This window comes from Watersipora subatra, chromosome 3 (genome assembly GCF_963576615.1).
Source record: "Watersipora subatra chromosome 3, tzWatSuba1.1, whole genome shotgun sequence".
Lineage (NCBI taxonomy): Eukaryota > Metazoa > Bryozoa > Gymnolaemata > Cheilostomatida > Watersiporidae > Watersipora > Watersipora subatra.
In genome coordinates, this window is record NC_088710.1 from 9,384,754 (window position 1) to 9,405,308 (window position 20,555).

Genomic DNA, 20,555 nt, shown 5'->3' on the forward strand with positions numbered 1-20,555 from the left:
TGCTGGAGTATTAAAACACTCAAATGCACAGCAAAAATCTCTATTTCTCTTGCCTTGCAAAATAATCAGTATATGATTGCATTCTTATTAGACCATCATGAAGTAAAAATCTTTCTGGTTGGGTTTAGCTACACTCTTAAATAAAGCGCAGCCATCACCATACTCATTTACTAGCCATGTCCACCTGCCATGGAGATGAAACACTTCATGAAATGGGCAACACTTTGTCAACTACACACTTGGCACCTCTTTGTGAGAAACAGCTTTTCAAATTGTAGAGCCGGCAATGAACTTTGAAGAAAAACATTTTGGAAAAACCATTATTTGTATGCATATCTCGAGAAATTTCACAAGATTCCTTGCTCTATATATCCAGATACCTCTCAAACCACATTTGAAAACAATTAGAGCAAAATCCACCTTTGAATCCTTCCAGTGCTGGTATTTGCTCCACTCTCCATGGCTTCCTACTTAAAATTATGGCCAGGACTGGCAAAGTGAACAAAGCAATGACCTTGCGTTGCGAAGAATGTGACTATTTATGTGGGACACAATGCTGAGCTGTGATGCGTTAAATTGCCCAGTCTAGTATAGTTAATATGTTTATGATATTAGCATCTAAACCACTTTTTAGCAGAGCAAAACTTTCACATTTTGCCATAGAGAATACTGTTTGCTCAAATAAGAAACTTTTAGCCAAGTGACACAGCTCGTATGCTAAGCGGGCTAACCACAAGTTTTAGTCTCAAAATAGCAGTAACGGATTCCATAATAGTTGCTCAACCGTTTTTTATATGCGTAGAAGTATCAAGCCACATTAAAAAAAGAACTACAATTAGCCCAAAACAGTCATTTATTTCGATGGAGTTGCTTTCAAAGTTTGAAGTAAAAAAATGTAAAGCTTTGGAATTAGAAAATGGACTTCGATTCAAACAGCGAATGGACTTCGGTTTGAACAGCAAGAACAAAAGAATTAATTGTAAATGATGTTCCCAAGTCATGATCAGTACCATTTTGTGGACACTTTTTTACTGATCATTTGCTATTATGGGTTCGTAAAGATCAAAAATGTTACAGTAGCCGCCAAATGGAGGTAGCATTCAATTAAAGGGTGGCGCTATATTTTTCAACACTTCTGTAGTGGTGGTCAAATAAAGGTGGCATTCAGATAGAGGTTTTATGATAATATAATAAACTAGAGTATAATATGATTAAATGTAAGATAGTACATTAAAACGTAATATATTACAGCATAATAAAATATAATTTAATACAGCATAATATACTGTGATACAGTATAACAACATGTATACTAACAGACCCACTAATAGTGTTTATGCAGACTAACATACAGACACACACAATGACAAAGTCAGATTTATTAATATAGACATACAAATCGCATTTGTAAAATCTAATATATAATATTTTTGTTATTTTGTATCTGTGAAGTGTGCAACATAACATTAATTGTCATGAGAAAATGAAGCTTTATAGTTTGTTTATAAATTTCAAGTTTTCTTCAGAGCTATCTTCAAGTGTACAGATGCTAAAGCTGTTATAAGGGTTAGACGTTAACTGTTAACTTTAGCCATGTCTCAAATAACTATGTTAACTATTAACTGTTAACTCCAGCCATATATTAGATTAAGATGCGACAATAGATCAAATTGTCCTACTATTTTGTTCATACTGTAATAAGAGTGAATAAAATTGCGTAATGCATTATGCCTTTGTGATTGTATTGTCACTGTTATATGTATAGTAAAGGTTTGAAAACAGTTGCTACAGAGCAGTTGATAAAACCCTTATCTCCTACATTCACCTTCAGTAATAATACAACAGGGGGAGATTAACTTCGGTCTCCTAGTTTGGTTGTAGTGCGAATGTGATTTGCTTTTACATGTAGGTATCTGAGTGTGAATAACCAAAAATCATTAGAAACCTGCTAAAACCTCTTCACCTTTATATTAGAATTTGAACTGATTTATGTTTACATAACATTAAATGACTTGCTATTGGAACAAAAGTGTCTTTTTTACAAAGACAAGCGTTTGAGTAGTGACAACCATCTGCAGAGGAAAGATGTCATTTTTAAGTAATTCATTCTGTAGCTTGTAGCAGCCATCGGTTAGGTACATGTAAAACCCGTACAATTGTCTAAGAATTTAGTTGTATTCAATGTAGCAATACTTTACACAGAATAATCCATTTTAAAAAACTTAATGCCTATATTTTTCAATTTGAAGAGAAATACAAAAAATATAATAATTGCAGTTTATTAGAGTTGACTGCAAAAATAAATTATGAGATGAGAATAAAAGCTGTATAGCATATCATCACAATATAAACACGTGAAATCAAGTCAGCAACCAGCCTATATCATAAGCACTAATGTAACAGCAAACTAGTATATAATATTAATATTGCTATGGCGTGCAGGCCCATTTCTATGTGATAACACGAGTACATGATTACATAGTCTCATGAATACATCACTACATGTCAGCAAATGATTTCCTATGATCACATGGCTACATGAGTAGAGCAGCAGTATGACAGTGAGCATGTCTTCATATGATTTTGTGCCCTCATGAACATATTATAACATGATAGTTCTATCACATCACATGATCCTATTGCAAGCGAGTAGTTAGAATGCCGACAGAACCATATTTGTTTGTCTATGCAGAAAGCACTGTCGGAGTTGTGATAACAGTTGTTGCACTTGTTTTTGATGATTTCTTTTGACAACAGAACAGGCGACTCATGCAGCAGTATTTTTTATAAAACGTTCGAAGAGCATTTTTGAACTGTGGGTTTAAATATGAGTAAATTATCGGATTTGTTACGTGATTAAGGTAATAAAACTGCCATAAAAATTTTCGATAGTCATTTCTCAAGCAGCCATCGTAGCTTTTTCGTCTTTCACAAATATCGAATACGATCATGACGCTCATTGGAGAATAAGCAAGGATGAAAGACGCAGTCACAAGAAAAAGTGTTACTGCCGTCTTTAAATGAGGGAGATTCTTTTTATTCTCTTTCATTCTCTGTGAAGTTGGTCTCGTAGCATCGCTATTTGTCAAAGCAATCTCTTCAGTTAAAACTTCATCAAAGTTACTATTTTTTGGGGATGCTGCTGCACCTATACTTATAGTTTGATCAAGGTCACTAGAGCTCGTCGTATCTGTTGAGTTTATCGCTTTTAACTTTTTTGTCGATGGTTTATAATTTATCATCTTTTTGTGCATTTTGTAGACTTTAGTAAATATCATTGAGTAGAAAATAGTGATAAGGCATGCTATAATTAAAAATGCAAAAATTACACTTTTTTGTAAATTTTTCACCACCTTGTTTGGCAAATAAATATCATCCGGTTGACAGATGCGAAAGTCACAGAAAAACTTATGACAGTGTGGAACATCCATTTTTGTTCGTGTGGAAAAACCAAGAGTTTGAGGAATTGCGGCTACCAAACATATCACAAGAAGAAGCAAAATGGAAGCCTTTGCTCTGAATGGAGTTATTAGATTTCTGTTAAGGCAAATAATTAGCAAAAACCGGTCCAAAGCTATTAAAAACAAAATACCACATGACAAAGGAATCGCAAAATAAACCATAAACTTTTCGAGTTTGCAAAGATGGTTTGAGCCTGAATTTCCACCAACAAGTGTGTATATGGCTATTGGCATCGCTGTCATACATATAACCAGGTCGACGATTGCCAGGGCAATTATATAGATTGATGTTGTTGTTTTCTGCAGATATTTGCAGAAAAGAATTAGTGTTAGGAGGTTGCCCAGAATACCAAAGATGCACAAGGGACCATAGAGCAGCGCCCCTGCCCATATCCATCCGGATGAACTAAAATCCAGCAAGCTGATTCTCTCAATCCTGTTGGTAGTTTCATAGACATTTTGCAGTTCATCGCACATTTGCTTTTTCAGGCTGTCATCACAGGATACATTAGCAGGTCTCCATTCAAGCTGACGAAATCCTTCGGCTGCTACAAACAGTAAAAATATTTTACCATTTTTATCATTTTTACATGTTTTAACTGACATGGAAATAATGCTGCATATTATCTCCTATTGCTGTCATTGTAAATTGTTTTTAATTAAATTAAAGCTTGCCACCACAAAGATTACAATTACAGAGCCTTTTAAAGTGTAATAAAATCCATTTTAGAATGTGTCCAGGTGACAAAGCTCAACTGCCAGTCATCGACATCCTAAGTCTAACTTCATCTAAATTCAATTTATATATTCTCCAATCAAATAAGGTTTTAGCAACAGAGGAACTATTTATGGAGGGGCATTGTTTCCTCGACTCATAAAGTAGACTGGTTTCTAAATCTAGATTCTAGCTCTGGTTTCAGTAATAGCTTCTACAAAAGCATGTGAGAAAGAAATGTTTTTAAGGTGTTAATATTGAGTAAGAGTGAAATAGTAGTAGGGCTAATAATACATGAAATTATACTTATCGTGCATTGGTAGTAGTACTACCTGAAAAACAAGCATTGCAAGAGTAATAAAAACAGATTAGAAACAGTAGCAGGTAATGTTGTTGCCATTGGCTAAGTTGACTAATTAGCCAATAGCAAAATTAGCTAATATGAGTATCTTAGGTAAGCTTGCCTAAATCTTTACTATAATAAGAGCTGTAAAGCCAGCTTGTAATCATTACGTTACTCATCGAGATCTTTCAGGCAATCATAATATTCAAAAATGCTAGTAGTATTCAATAGTATTTTGGCAAGCGTTTCATGTGTGCGTAATTTAGCCAGTGTAATGAGTATGTTTACAATCATTCATTAGTATGGCCAGTTGAACGCGTAGTCTAATTTTGATAGTACGCCTGTCTCCAGAGCTGGAGGTTGCAAGTTCAATTCCAATTTGAAATGGTCACCAGCTCTAATAACAAAGTTGAGTCATATAGTGAGATATTTACTCACTGAAAGTCATGATTTCCATGAAAATACAGTTTGTCTGTAGAGAATCTAGGTTCTAGCTCTGGTTTCAGTAATAGCTTCTACAAAAGCATGTGAGAAAGAAATGTTTTTAAGGTGTTAATATTGAGTAAGAGTGAAATAGTAGTAGAGCTAATAATACATGAAATTATATTTATCGTGCATTGGTAGTAGTACTACCTGAAAGAAATGTATTGAGAGTACTAAAAACAGATAATAAACAGTAGCAGGTAATGTTGTTGCCATCGGCTAAGTTGACTAATTAGCCAAAAGCAAAATTAGCTAATTTGAGTAACTTAAAGGTTGACTTGCAACAAAATTCACATTGCATTATTTGGTATCAGACGGTTCACCGTGTTTTGCTCTGCTGGGTTGCAGGTGCAAAATATGTGGAAATGTGATTACAAGCTCTTAAAAGCTCAAAAACAAACAATTAATTGCAGCCATCACAGAAATGCCAAAGGTTGGAATCCCTTTATTTCGATGACCTACTCAACTAGACGTGGTTATTGTTTTGACACGTGATGTTAATACGTGAAATACAAGGCCAATAAAAGAATAGATATAAACTGTTTCGTAGTACTAGTTTATGACAAATACTTCAGGTTCTACCGAAGAGCCCTTATCAAATATAGATGCTCGCTACTTTACAGCTTTGTTTCAACTTAGCGTAATCATCTAGTCGTAATCTGATCATGTGACCCATACTTCCTGCCGAATGGCACGAACTATTTCTGCAGCATTTTTCGACTATCACAAAGGACCAATAGGCTCCTCATGTTTATCAGAGGCTGATATGCACTTCTTCGAGCTAAGGTTAAAAAATTTAACTAATTTTTAGGCTAGGTTTTGAGATATCAGTGCTCAAAGTGACAGCATTACAACGATGATGAAATAAACACGTAAGGACAATAGACATAGTTTTATTGAATGCATGAAGTATATTTGTAAAAATATTTCGGCGGATGAGATTGTATGAAGGTGTAAACAGAAGCAAATCATGCTCAACTACGTCCCATTGGAGCCGTTTTGGAAAGTGATTCCAACCAACGACGTTTTCGTGATGGCTGCGATTAACTATTCATTTTTGAGCTTTTAATAGCTTGTAATCACATTTCCACATATTTTGCACCTACAACACAGCAGAGTAAGACATGATGAACCTTTTTATACCAAATAACTGTAATGTTAATTTTGTTGCAAGTCAACCTTTAAGCTTGCCTAAGTCTTTACTATAATAAAAGCTGTAAAGCCAGCTTGTAATCATTACGTTACTCATCGAGATCTTTCAGACAATCATGATATTCAAAAATGTTAATAGTATTCAATAGTATTTTCGCAAGCGCCTCAAGCGTGCATATTTTAATCAGTGTAATGAGTATGTTCATAATCCTTCATTAGTATGGCCAGTTGAACGCGTAGTCTAATCCCACGACCAAACACGAGCTAAGCGATTGGTTGGGAGATTTATGAAAAATGCATATGTGCACACAACTCACGAAAATTATTTATAAACGGCCGTCGCAAACCCTTGTACCAAAATCTCATCAACAAATTTAACCATTTTTCAATGGATTCGTTTAAGTATAATAACAATAGAAAGCACATATAAACCTATTTAAATATGTCACCAAGTCTTTATTATTTGTATAGAATTTCTTAAACCTTACTCATCTGATTAGATTATACATAAATAGACAGATTAATTCAGCCTAAAATCGTTATTAAAACTTGCCAAACCTTATTTTTATCAAAATTATGACCGGCAAACGAAACGCTGACCGACAGAGAATAGAACCATTAAGTCGTGCGCATTTCATATAAAAAGAACGTGCACATTTCACCAGTCTATAGCATTATCGAATTGCCGAAGGTTTCTGTAATTAACGTAGAAGTACTGAAATATAATCGTTTCTTTTTTGCCGATTTCAAAGTAACTGACATTTTGAACACTTTTGAGTACTTCGGTATTCTAACTGATGTCCAAAGCAGTGAAAGTAAAGGAAATGGCGATGATATTTTTTCTAACGATTCTTATGAGATTATTACAATATTTAATTATAAGAATAAATATTCGATTTTATAAGATTTAATTATAAAAATAACTTTTCGATTTTATAAGATTTAATTATAAGAATAAACATTCGAATTTACAAGATCGAAGTATATAGTGACCGATGTTGGGCAATATGTTACTGTTATTATTTTTCTAAATAGTTTTGTTAAATAGATTTTCTAAAAATCTATATAAATATCACAACTTCTTGATATTGTTAGCTATGACGTTTTTGAAATGTAAACAAAATTGTGCATTGGTTTTCTATTATTACTGTATTACTATATTAATAATATTGGTTATTCTAATAATATCAGTGCATTTTACTTCTAATATTGCATTTCTCCTATTGCAGGGGGAGAGATATAAACATATAATCTTTTCCTCTCATTATTGCTGTTTGTTGTAGATAATAACACGCACACCCAGTACATTACAGCTACCAATGCAGTTATCCTATTGCACTGCGGTGCCATTTGACTGCTAATATTGCATCTCTCAGCCATCAGTACCCTTTCTTTTTTCCAATATCACTTTGGTCGTGGGCTGTATGACAGGGGAATTTCTAGAATAGGTTATTGGTAAATCTAGATATATTTTTTGAGAAATAGATTCTTATTATATATATAAATTATATATTATAATACATATATTACATTCTTAATCTTCTTAGATCAGTATAAATTATTCCTCGCTATCTTATATTTACACACACATTTTTAAATCTCACATTTGTAGATTTACATTCTACTATTACATTTTTTAACTTCTTATAACTTTTGAAGTTTATTGAAATTTATAGTGACAACTTAAATTTATATATTTTGAAATTTTGATAGTATGCCTGTCTCCAGAGCTGGAGGTTCCAAGTTCAATTCCAGAAGCAAAGCCGATTTTTCATTTCTAAAACTTTAGTGCAATAACTGGACATACAGATGACCAAAACTGCAACTTTTACGTATACCATAAAATCTCTAATTCAATGCCACCTCTATTTGATCACCACCTCTATATTTGAATACCACCTCTATTTGACTACCACTATGAGAGAAAGGTTGAAAAACTGAACACCTGTATTAGAACGGCACCTCCATTTGACCGCCATTGACATTCTTTGATTGTTACGAACCAATAATAGCAAGTGATTAGTGATTAGCAAAAAAGTGTCTACAGAATTGTACTAATAATGACTCAGTTACATCAATAACAATTAAATTTTTCGTTGCTTCTGTTCGTATCAAAGTCCGTTGTCCAACCTCAACGCTTTTCGGTTTTTGTTACAATTTTGAAAGCACAAAAATAATTAACTGTATCAGGCTAACGGTAGTTCTTGTTCAGTAGGGTATTGGTACTTTGAAGTATGTGAAAAATGGTTTATATTTACGATGGTATTCAAACGACTACTTTTAGGTTAAAAGTGGTGTAAAAGTTTGTTTTATCGAAAGCAACAATCAGAACGGAAACAGTCGAGCAAATGATACAAATATTTTTGTTGCAAAAATGCCAATTTTGGTTTCTGCATGTACCGTAAGTCCTCATGCTCAAGCCGCGAGGCTTGTGCTCAAAAACAGATGTCTCACGAAAGAAAAAATAATCCTCTAACAAGCCGCGTATGCCCACAGACCGCGGCTAATGACTGAAGTTTTGTCATCCTTGACCCCCTTCGGGAGCGAGAGTGTTAAGACGGGTTTTGCTATACCCCCGTCCTCTTGAATAAGAAACCAGGCTACATCAGTACACGTGAAAAGAATTTTCTTTTACTTCCAAATTCGAATTAAAATTCCTAAACCCTTGCATCAATAACTTATTTGCCATGTCTCAGCTAGATTTTTATTGCACTGTTAGAGGGCTTAACGTTCATGGAAAGATGCCGGTCAAGAATGAAAAGGTGTTAATTATCTATGTCTGTTGTGAGTTAAACATGATCGATAAATTCTTCTTTATTCTAAAGTATTCCATAAACATGCATGACCTTGAAAATAAACGAGTAGGTCGCCAAAACCCCGTACATAAAAGTGTATCATGACTGCGATTTTATGGTTATAGCGCGGAACTGAGCAGAGACCGCATTTATCGAGAAGCCGCCCTAAGCACCACGTATAAGTTTTAAAAACTTGGCTTTAGCCGTGGCTTATGACCTTGAACCAGAAGCCGTGCCCAACGACAGGCCGCGCCGCTTAAGCATAAGGACTTACGGTATTTTAAATATGGTTCGTTTATGTCACTTGTTTTTCAATATATATTTGTAGCATTTGATAGATTATTATTATATAACTTATATATTTGCAGATTTATAGCACATTATTTGATGGCATCCTTGTGCATGGTTATTTCAACTCGGCTCACAATAGATTGGCGCATATAACTTCTCTTTTATTGCACATAAAAAGCCAATTTTTGCTGTAAATTGTAGCAAAAATATCAAAGAATGCAATGAGCTTTTATGCAACATTGTTTAACATAGTTATAAAATAGAAATATGCCTTCAAATTTAGAATGAAATAAAAAATTGAATGCTCTAACAAATTGCACAGCTGGGCACAGGCTATAATATCATTACAGGTTAATTGCAAGCAATAAATATCAACTGGTTGAGATATCTCTCGGATTCTCAGTGCATATTTATTTAGAGACTACGACTAGTTGGACGTAAGTTAGCAAATTTCTTGCATCCAGAAGAAAGTGCAAAATACAGCCGACTCCCGCGTCGCCCACAAAGAGATTAAATTAATTTCTAATGAAATTAATAAATAAAGTTAACTAATAAAGTTCTAATGCGCTATTTGAAAAAAACATCGCCAGCTTGTATTTAAACGCCACCTCTATTTGACCACCACTATACGGAAAGAGTTGAAAAATAATGCGCCATGACATTCAAATATGTTTTACGGTAGACTAGTAGTTATAATATTAGAAGCAACATTTGTAAAAGTAGCATCAGTCTGTAGCGGTAGGAGTCAAAGTAGTATTAGTAGAGGTCTTGATAGTAGTAGTAATAGTACCAGTAATAATAGCAGTAGTAGTGGTGGTGGTGGTAGTAGTAGTAGTAGTAGTAGTAGTAGTAGTAGTAGTAGTAGAGGTGCTAGTAACAGTAATAACAATATAACAGTATTAGCAGCTGGAGTAGAGGTAATTTTGGTAGTACCAGTAGCAGCAACAACAATACTAGTAGTATTACCAGTAATAGTAGTTGTAGTAAAACAATTAGTAGTAGCAGCTGCAGTAATACTAGTAGTATTATTAGAAGTACTAGTAAGGTAGAAGTGGTAATTAGTAAAAAAGTACTAGAAGCTGAGGAATAATAGTACCTGTGTAAGAGGTGATAGCCCTATTATTGAGAATAGGCAAGCCCTGAAAACTTCATTGATTTACATACAAATTGGTAACAGCCTTGAATTGTTTTTTTTTGTTGATGCAAATACTTGAAGGTTCTGAAACCAAAATTGTTCACTTAACATTCTCTAGATCAAATAATTCGGAATGAGAATTATTTGAGATTAGCCGCCAATATGAAAATATGTAGCAATTATGACTTAGGAGACAACCAGTAATGTGCGATACCTACTCTAGGTGACATCATTCAAGCAGCATATACCTCTGAATGATGACAGCAGAATCAGCTTTTGAAGTCATTTGCACATGTTAATAACTTGAAATTTTATTCAACTAAATATCTAAAATGTAATTTATTATAAACATTATAATTCAGAGACCAAAGTTGAATTAACAAATCGTTTTAAGAACATATTAAAACAGTGTTTTAGTGATAGTCTTTTCTGATATACATTTCTGATAACTATTTATCAGCAAAACAACTTGATTTTCTGAAAAAGAAATTACCTGAATTATATTGCTGATGCATGTAAATCCTCATTGAAAGATTTACTATTTAAAATGATACAGTCACAATCAAACATTCCTTTCACAGCGAGTCTCTCTAGCGAATGGAGTTAACTTTTCTCATTTATTGATAAATACGGTGATGAAATATAAACAGCCAATCAGCAGCAAGTGCACATCCTCAGGCGCTGGAAATGAATCACACCTATCATCTTTGTACTCAAACAACATTTACAAAAGTACTTTGTGCTGATTGCTTAAATATTTTTGTGAATTGAACGAAAATGTTTTGAAGAATATGGTTTCTACGTAGAGTTTAAGTGCATTCACTGATTTCCAAAACTGCAATGTTTGGTGAAGCCTTGCATGATATATATTAGTGATTATTGCAAATGTTGAGTCAAATATACTGAAAGGTTTGTATGATAAGGTGGTCCTAAACTCGAGTTTTACTATCAAACTCAATTGGAGTTTATCCATATTTAAATGTTTAGATAACTTAAAATCGTTATTTAAGATTTTTTTTCATAAAACATTTTTTGTTCAGTTATAATACTAAAAATTCCCCTGTCATACAGCCCACGACCAAAGTGATAATGGAAAAAAAAAGGGTACTGATGGTTGAGAAATGCAATATTAGCAGTCAAATGGCACCGCAGTGCAATAGGAGAACTGCAATGGTAGCTGTAATGTACTGGGTGTTATTATGTACAACAAACAGCAATAATGAAAAGAAAAGATTATATGTTTATATCTCTCCCCTGCAATAGGAGAAATGCAATATTAGAAGTAAAATGGCAAGCTGCTGTATAATATACACAGGCTGGGGGGCTGTATATCATTGGTCATAGCAACCAATATCAAGAAGTTGTGATATTTATCTAGTTTTCTGTATTTATATCTAAAAAATTATGCTGAATTTAAAAATCTAAACAGATTTTAGCCGATTGTCATAGAAATAGATGTATATCTATAAGAAAATGTAAGCCTATTACTTAATTTTGCAAATATTAAAAATGGTTTGGCAGTACCGCGATATTGGGCACAGCCGTAGTATGAACAAAATCTTTAGAAAAATAATAACAGTAATATATTGCACACCATCGGTCACTATATACTTCGATCTTGTAAATTCAAATGATTATTCTTATAATTAAATCTTATAAAATCGAATAATTATTCTTACAGTTAAATATTGTAATAATCTTATAAAAATCGTTAGAAGAATATCATTGTCATTTCTTTTACTTTCACTGCTTTGGACATCAGTTGGAATACCAAAGTACTCATTACAAGTGTCCAAAATGTCAGAGTCCGGTAGAAGCGGCAAAAAAGAAACGATTATTTTTTAGTACTTCTACGTTAATTACAGAAACCTTCGGCAATTGAACAATGCCATAATCTGGTGAAATGCGCACGTTTTTCTCGTGAAATGCGCACGACTTAATGGTTCTGCTATCTGTCACACGGCCTTATTGGCGTTTCGTTGGCTGGTCTTAATTTTGATTGAAAAATGCTTGTCAGGTTTTATTGGCAATTTTAAGCCAAATGAGTCTGTCTATTTATGTATAATCCGATCAGATGGGTTAGTTTTAGGATATTGTGTCAATTTTTCAAAGACTTGGTAACATATTTAAATAGGTTTATATGTGTTTTGTATCATTATTATACTTAAACGACTCTACACAACAATGGTTAAATTTTTTGATGGGATTTTGGTACAAGGGTTTGGTAATGGCCGTCGACGGATAGTTTTTTGAGAGTTGTGTGCACATATGCATTTATCATAGAGCGCCCAAACAATCGCTTCGCTCATGTTTAGTCGTGGAATAAGCTAATCCAAAAAGCAGAAATAATATTGCAGGTAGATTTACTGACTGCCTAACCTAGTGTAAAATGTTCTTTTAGTCATGGGAGGAGGTTTTTGGATAAACAGATACAGCTGAGGACAGCTTTTCATCTCCTCAATTTATCTTCATCACGTTTAGAGTGAGACAAAGAATCCAAACATTCAGCATAATATTTAGCTGTTTTTTAGTTTTCCAAGGCCAGAAACAAGAAACAAAAAAACTATGAAGAATTTAGGTATTAATAATAATAGTAAAATAACAAAGGGTTCCTTGAATAAGTAAAGTTTGTTAACCAGATACAAACTAACAATTACTCCAAGTCTACAAAATACTGACCACTTTACTTAGTAGTTGGTTCTTTAGATTTACAGATATACAAGCAACTGATGGCTGCCAGTTCAAACCAGCTCGCTGCCGATGATTCACTCTAATCTTTAGATAAATCTACATAATGTGATGGTATCTTCTATCCGCTGTTTACTTATCTAGTCAGTAATAATGGCTACACTGTTCCCTTGATAAAGAAAATTCTCTCCTTTTATTACTCTTCTATCAATATCTACTTATAAACTTGATAAAGTGGAATACCAACATATTGATGTGTGAAGTCTAGCATTTAAATATGGTTACATGTAGGGAGGAGTAATATTTATTGACATATCAGTTTAAACAGCTTGACCAAGATTTGTAGTGAATATCATGAGACATTAATATTGTTATGTAATGCATGTTGTAATACAATATAACACAATAGAATATAATATAGGATATCATAGCCCGATATACATCAGCATAGCATGATAAAATATTATATAATTTAATATAACTCATAATACACCATAGTCTAACATAACACAGCATTATATTACATGTATACAACATAATTAAATATAAATATAATATTACACCATGATGTTTGGCAATATAATATATTATAATAAAATAGAGTATAGTCTAATTTAATAAAATATACTATAGTAAACTGAAATATAATAATATGTTTTAGTGAAGTATAATATAAAAAATAGAGTATAATACAACTTGAGATAATATAATGAACTAGAGTATAATATAATTTAATGTAATTAATATAATTAAGTAAAATATATCATAATAAAATACAGCATAGTATAGTATATTCTATCAAAATATAATACATTTTAATATATTATATAGTATAATACACTAGGTTATAAAATAATTTAATATACCGTAAAACCTCTATTCAAATGCTATGGTGCTCAATTTTTCAACTTTTCCTCTATAGTGGCATTTTATTAGAGATGAAATTCAAATAGAGGGTGGCATTGTATTTCTTGAATAGTTTGTCGGAATTTTGGTAAGATAACTTTAACCCTTTTACGGGTGAAGCTAATGTCGCTTATGTTTTGCACTCTCCTTCGGGCAGAGCAACATTACTCCTTTTAGATGTAAAAAATCTGCTATAACTTAGTTTGAAATTAGCCTATGATGATCTTCTAGCCTGCATGGCAATTTGTTGGATGTGTCAATTTTTTATTTTTGTCTTTCAAGTGTAAGGCGTATTTTCTTTTTATAACTACATTTAGCAATTTATATATATACATATATCTCAATGTTTGTCATCGTCTGTCTAGATATCTGTAAAGTTATAGCTATTAATTTTATTTCACATACTTCCATACAGTTACTATATGCTTAATTGTTCGAATTTAGCTTTTGGCGGACAAAAAAAGCTTTCCTTGACCCATCCTTATCCGCTTCCAACTACGCAAGCTCAGTTTTTGTTCGTCAACTGAAGTTGGAGCACGCACTGTTTCACAGAATTCTCTCTCTTCAGTTTCCAGCTTTAAATATGGCAGGTACGTATCATGTTTGTCCCTTCTTGAGAGGGACAGCATACCCCTTGCCTTCCTGTCAAGGGGTAGTCGATGGACGAGTTCTTTTATACTCCGAAATCGACATTCTCTTACCTTGACTTGACTCGGTTGATTTGCACCCGGCCTAACCTTCGCCCTGTCCTTTCGGAAGGGGATACCCAGGTCGGAATCTCCTTGTCTCACCCTCTTTAGCTCGGAGCACTCGTGTAAGCCTCCTCATGAGCTATCGGTGGGATATCTGTTATATCAGAAATACCTAACTGAAAGGTCTCTGTTTATAATGGGTTGTCAGGGCTCTCCTTGATCAAGTTTCCGTACTGTTGTGTCTTGAAACTTGAGAAGGGGGTTCGTTACTTTGTTGTTAACGAATATGTCAGATACCCCTTGCCTTCCTGTCAAGGGGTAGTCGATGGACGAGTTCTTTTATACTCCAAAATCGATATTCTCTTACCTTGACTTGACTCGGTTGATTTGCATCCGACCTAACCTCGCCCTGTCCTTTTGGAAGGGGATACCCAGGTCGGAATCTCCTTGTCTCACCCTCTTTAGCTCGGAGCACACGCGTAAGCCTCCTTATGAGCTATCGGTGGGATATCTGTTATATCAGAAATACCTAACTGAAAGGTCTCTGTTTATAATGGGTTGTCAGGGCTCTCCTTGATCAAGTTTCCGTACCGTTGTGTCTTGAAACTTGAGAAGGGGGTTCGTTACTTTGTTGTTAACGAATATGTCAGGTCCTTCTCTTCTCTTTGACAGACAATCAAGAAGGAGAAGACCAGCCTCAACCAGTGACCGTTGATGATGAAAACGGGACAGGGGAAGATGGCAAAGACATGTCCTTGAGGGAGCTGAAAAGGAACATCTTTGAAGTACTCCCGGATTCCATACTACCCCCTCCAGATCACAAAGTAAAGAGGTATGGTAGCTTCTACGTATATCTAGTTGATATTGGTTATATTCCATGTTGATATCATGATAGATATAGTGGTTACATCGTCTTAGAGATGTACATGATATATATCTAGTGAATAGATATTTATGAGTACATAATGACATTTTCTGTTCTCGTAGCAAGACTATCGCCGAACAGATGCTATCTCAAGACAGACCACAAGATGATGACGATACAGACTATAGTCTGCCCTTGTCTCAGGTCATGACTTCAGCCATAGAAGAGGTCAAACACCAGAAACAAGCCTTCACATCAAAATATCCCAGAATAAGAGGGTTCCATGTATCAAACTACCAAGTACAGGGGGACACTCTCAAATCGTCTTACAGCCGCACTGACGAGGACGCTGCTCTTCTGGGTAAGGCATCTAACAAAGCCCTCATTCCATGCAAATATATCGAGGAGATGGAGACCCTTACAAGGCAGTTGATGCTTGTTGCTAGCCATTCAGATTGGGTCCTTGGCAGCTCCGTTGCGCTTTTGCAACAGGGTGATACAGGTGCAGTCATCAGATCGATTGAGAGCTTATGTCTTGCACAATCCCATACTGCTGCTTTGCTTGCACGCTTACTTGCTAATTTGGTGCATGTCAGGCGAGATCAGTTGGTCTCTACCTCTGCTCTTTCCTCTGCCACCAAGTCTTCTTTGCTAAAGCTTGCCATGCCGCTTAATTCACCACTATTTGAAGGGAAGTTGGCTGATTTGACCTCACAGGATGCATCGACAGCATCCAACAGAGCGTTGATATCAATAGTCAAGCAGCAAAAATGGTCACTACAACCGGCTCAACCAAAATCAGAGAAAGAAGGTGACACTGGTAAAAAGTATACTTTTCAAAGTAAAGGAAAGGCCCCACAGAAAGGCAAATCCTTTAAGATTCCCAAGAAGACCGTCGAAAAAAGTAGGCGGCTGTCTCACCAGTTACTGGCAGGTATGGAACAATCTGCCCAGTGCCTCTACTTGGCTAACAGATCTGTTAAAACACGATTTACGTTTAAACACAAAAGCCCCTTTAAATTATCCAGTACCACAAACACTCTCAGAAGACTTGGTATCGGAGCTAATGGTTTTAGAGTCCAAAGGTGCCGTAGAACCTGTCACAGGGGACCACGAGGGTTTCTACAGCCGAATATTCTCAGTACCGAAGACAAACGGGCAGTTGAGAATAATTATAGACTTATCCAGATTGAACAAGTGGCTCACTGCCCCCAAATTCAAGATGGACAACATACAAACTCCTCACCTACGGCAATGGGGTGTGACGCTGTTAACATACCTAGACGACTGGCTGATCTACAGCAAGTCAAGGGAGGTCTTACAGTCCCAGGTTTTGACCGCTACCAATCTGCTACAGGACCTGGGATTCCATATCAAATACGAGAAGAGCATGCTAAATCCCACACAAGTATGCACATTCCTAGGCTTCAATCTAGACCCCACAGACGCCTCTGCCTCAGGATGGGGAGATATAGTCTGCGAGGAAACAGCTCAAGGAAGGGGGGGAGTCGAGGAAAGAAAATTCCACATAAACATTCTCGAACTCCCGGCACTCTACAAGTGCCTTCAAACTTTTCAGAAGAGTTTGCTCGGAAAAGTGGTCTTGTGCCAGATAGACAACGCAACAGTCGTAGCCTATGTAAAGAAACAAGGAGGGACCAGATCGCCACAGCTATGTTCCCTAATCTGGGAAATCCTGCACTGGTGCGACGAGAGGAAGATCACACTGAAGGCATGCCATCTGCCTGGCAAACGGAATGTTATCGCAGACATGTTGAGTCGGGTGACTTCACCAACAGAGTGGTCTCTACACCCTCAGGTGGTCAAGATGATTTTCAAACAATGGGGCACTCCAATGGTGGATCTGTTTGCATCCAAGTTGAACAACAAGCTACCGATATACTTCAGCTCTATGAAGGACCTTCAGGCAGCAGGAGTGGATGGACTGAGTCAACCATGGGACAGACTGTGGGGTTACGCGTATCCTCCCATAAACTTGCTTCCCCTGGTGCTGAGGAAAATTCTCCATTCCCAAGATTGTCAGATCATAATTATAGCTCCAAACAGGCCCAGACGGAGTTGGTTCACAGGACTGTTAAGCCTACTGGCATCCAGACCGCTGGAACTTCCTACAATGGCGAAGCTCCTGAAACAGAACGGAGTATACCATCAGGGGACAGACAGACTGCAACTTCACGCCTGGATGCTGTCCAGCAGACAAGATGCAAGGAAGGCATTTCTCGAAAAGCAGCCTTTTATGCCACAAGATGCGTCAGGGAGTCTTCATCAGCCGTCTATGATGGGAAATGGAAAGTGTACTCTGATTGGTGTATTAGAGAGGAGAGAAATTCGCTCGAGCCCACTATCTATGATGTAACTGACTTCCTTATCTATCTCTTAGAGGAGAGAAAGCTGTCAGTGAGTACAATTAAAGGCTACAAGGCTGCACTGGTCAATACTTTAGGTAGATCTTTCCCGACAGGGACCGAGGACATAATCAGGGAGATGCTGAGAGGCTTTGCCGCTTGCTCTCATAAAACCATCAGAAGGCAACTACCAAAGTGGGATCTCACGGTCATCCTCCACCACCTCTCTAAGTCAAACACAGATTTGAGGTAATTCTAGTTGTCTTATACTCACTAATCCTGCTCGCTTGCTGCTTTCTATCAGCATGTTACAACGCTTGTTGTACACACTACACACTGATACTGCTTGCTTGTTGCTTTCTATCAGCTTGTTGCAGCTCTTGTATTAACTTGGTGCTGACACAACAATTTATAACTTGTATTATTTTTCAGGTCGCTATCCCTGAAATGCGTGTTTCTTCTAGCCCTGAGCACTGGGAGGAGGAGATCAGAGATCCATGCCCTCACTAGAGAGTCCATCAACATCTCTGAAGATACCATCCAACTCGGAGTTAATCGCGGCTTTATGGCCAAGACACAAAAGGCAAGCGATCCGGAACTGAAAATCCTCGTTAGAGCTAACCCAGGAAATCCAAACCTGTGTCCTTATCTGACATTACTAGAATATCTGACAGTTACTAATGATTTATGTGACAATAATGGTAATCTGTTTCTGTCTTACATCAGACCTCATAAACCCATCACTCAAGATTCTGTTTCAAGATGGATTTGTTGTGCTATTAGAGACTCTTATAAAGTTTTAGATATGTCTTCTCTACCAGAAACCAATGCCCATGAGGTTAGGGCTATAGCGGCCTCTATGTTCATTTCAGATGATAATAATGTTGATGACATTTTAGCCACTGGCCTATGGTCAAGCAAGTGGTCCTTTCTGGGACACTATAAAAGAGATATACCGTGGGACCTGTCCCAATTTAAGTCACTGGTGGTCGTTAATAAAGTGTTGAAGCTCTAATCTACACCCTTATCACTTTATACCCAAGACCCCTACCATGATGATTGGGTCCTTTGGTACATACTATCAGACACTCCACAAGTAGATAAATTCCTTGGGTGAGGAGTTTTCCCCTCCTATCACACCTTATGAAGAAAAGGGTTCGGGGTGATATCCTTTAGTATCCCCTCCTTTGACCATTACATTTTAATCCGCTTAGTGAATTCCATACAAGACAACTCCTGCCCAGCCACCTGTGTCTGTGGGATTCTATTAAGCATATAGTAACTGTATGGAAGTATGTGAAATAAAATTCAAGATTTTTTATAGTAAAATCCAATTTTATGATCATACTTACCATACAGTTACTATAGACCCACCCTTCCTCCCCACGGGAGTTGCCTTCTCTCTGCGTGCAAGTTGACTCACAAAACTGAGCTTGCGTAGTTGGAAGCGGATAAGGATGGGTCAAGGAAAGCTTTTTTTGTCCGCCAAAAGCTAAATTCGAACAATTAAGCATATAGTAACTGTATGGTAAGTATGATCATAAAATTGGATTTTACTATAAAAAATCTTGAAATTTTTGGAATGAAAAGCTCACTTCGTGCTGGATTTGAACTCACAGAGATTGCAACCACAAGTTTCTAACCCCATATTTGACCACTGAGCTACACAGTCCTTAGAATTCTATTGCTTTTATCATATACTGTATACACCGTTTTCTCAATTGCACACGCTAAATGATGTATTAATTGATACATTTTGCCAAAGGGTCATCGCACATATGATATCCCTGTTATAAAATATTTTTGGCCCAACTTTATAAAGTATGATGGTTTCTTGTCTTCACCATTCTAGAAAAAACTTGTTTTACGCCATACGATATCGACAATATTTTCTCTTGAAATTAAAATTTGGGTATAGTTATACTGATTACGACGAAACAACAAAAATGTTGATATGCTATTTGGTCGCTATGTCACTTTAGACGTATCAGTTATGATAAAAACTGATTCGCAAACAGATAAGTGAAAAAATTTTTGTTTAAAGTTTCAAGTTTACTAAAACACATACTAAAACTTTCTTTAATTATGAGTTTAGTAAACTAAATTCATTTAAGTTAGATTCAGCGTTTATGTTACACGTCTGTCTTTAAGGTAAGAACTCTGCACATAGTACATTGTAATGTTATATTATCTTACAGATCGTAATCACAAAATACATTAAAGTTATTCTAGGCAACTATAGTTACTATGGCTAAAATATTGTTTTGTTACTACTTTTAATGCTTTTGGTGTTGATGATTTTTACCAGGAGGTGATTGCATTAGATAATTACTGAGGGTTTCTATACCCCTATTTTGTCTATATGATATTTTTGTCTTATGATGCCAACACTGAAACAAACTAAAATCACATACATTGTAATTGTATAATAATTAATTGTACCAAATAATTTTTTATTGTAATCGTAGCAAAACAGACTATATTTTGCCATTACTTGCTAATGATTTCACATTTACATTTAAACATCTTTACAGTTTTATTTTTCTTTCTAATTTATTTCGACAAAACACTTATTTCATGATATGAAATTTAAAAGTTACAGTTGTTGGAAAAAGATTAAAAACCTTAATAGTTGTTTCATTTTTTTTCTCAATTCATTTGAA

At 35.6% G+C, this 20,555-nt stretch overlaps 2 protein-coding genes across 2 annotated transcripts; one reads left to right on the forward strand and one right to left on the reverse strand.

Annotated features, from left to right (window-relative positions):
- Window positions 1–2,370: 2,370 nt before the first annotated feature.
- Window positions 2,371–10,908, reverse strand: LOC137391161 (nociceptin receptor-like). Its single transcript, XM_068077534.1, has 3 exons — window positions 10,869–10,908; window positions 4,958–5,034; window positions 2,371–4,009 (listed from the first exon to the last, which is right to left on the reverse strand). The coding sequence occupies exons 2-3, from the start codon at window positions 4,974–4,976 to the stop codon at window positions 2,685–2,687; spliced, it is 1,344 nt and encodes a 447-aa protein (XP_067933635.1). The 5' UTR covers window positions 4,977–5,034; window positions 10,869–10,908; the 3' UTR covers window positions 2,371–2,684.
- A 3,535-nt stretch (window positions 10,909–14,443) lies between these two features.
- Window positions 14,444–18,907, forward strand: LOC137390317 (uncharacterized). Its single transcript, XM_068076649.1, has 4 exons — window positions 14,444–14,559; window positions 15,334–15,493; window positions 15,649–15,887; window positions 18,357–18,907. Exons 1-4 carry the CDS (start codon window positions 14,553–14,555, stop codon window positions 18,905–18,907), a joined length of 957 nt encoding a protein of 318 aa, XP_067932750.1. The 5' UTR covers window positions 14,444–14,552.
- The last annotated feature ends 1,648 nt before the right edge of the window (window positions 18,908–20,555 follow it).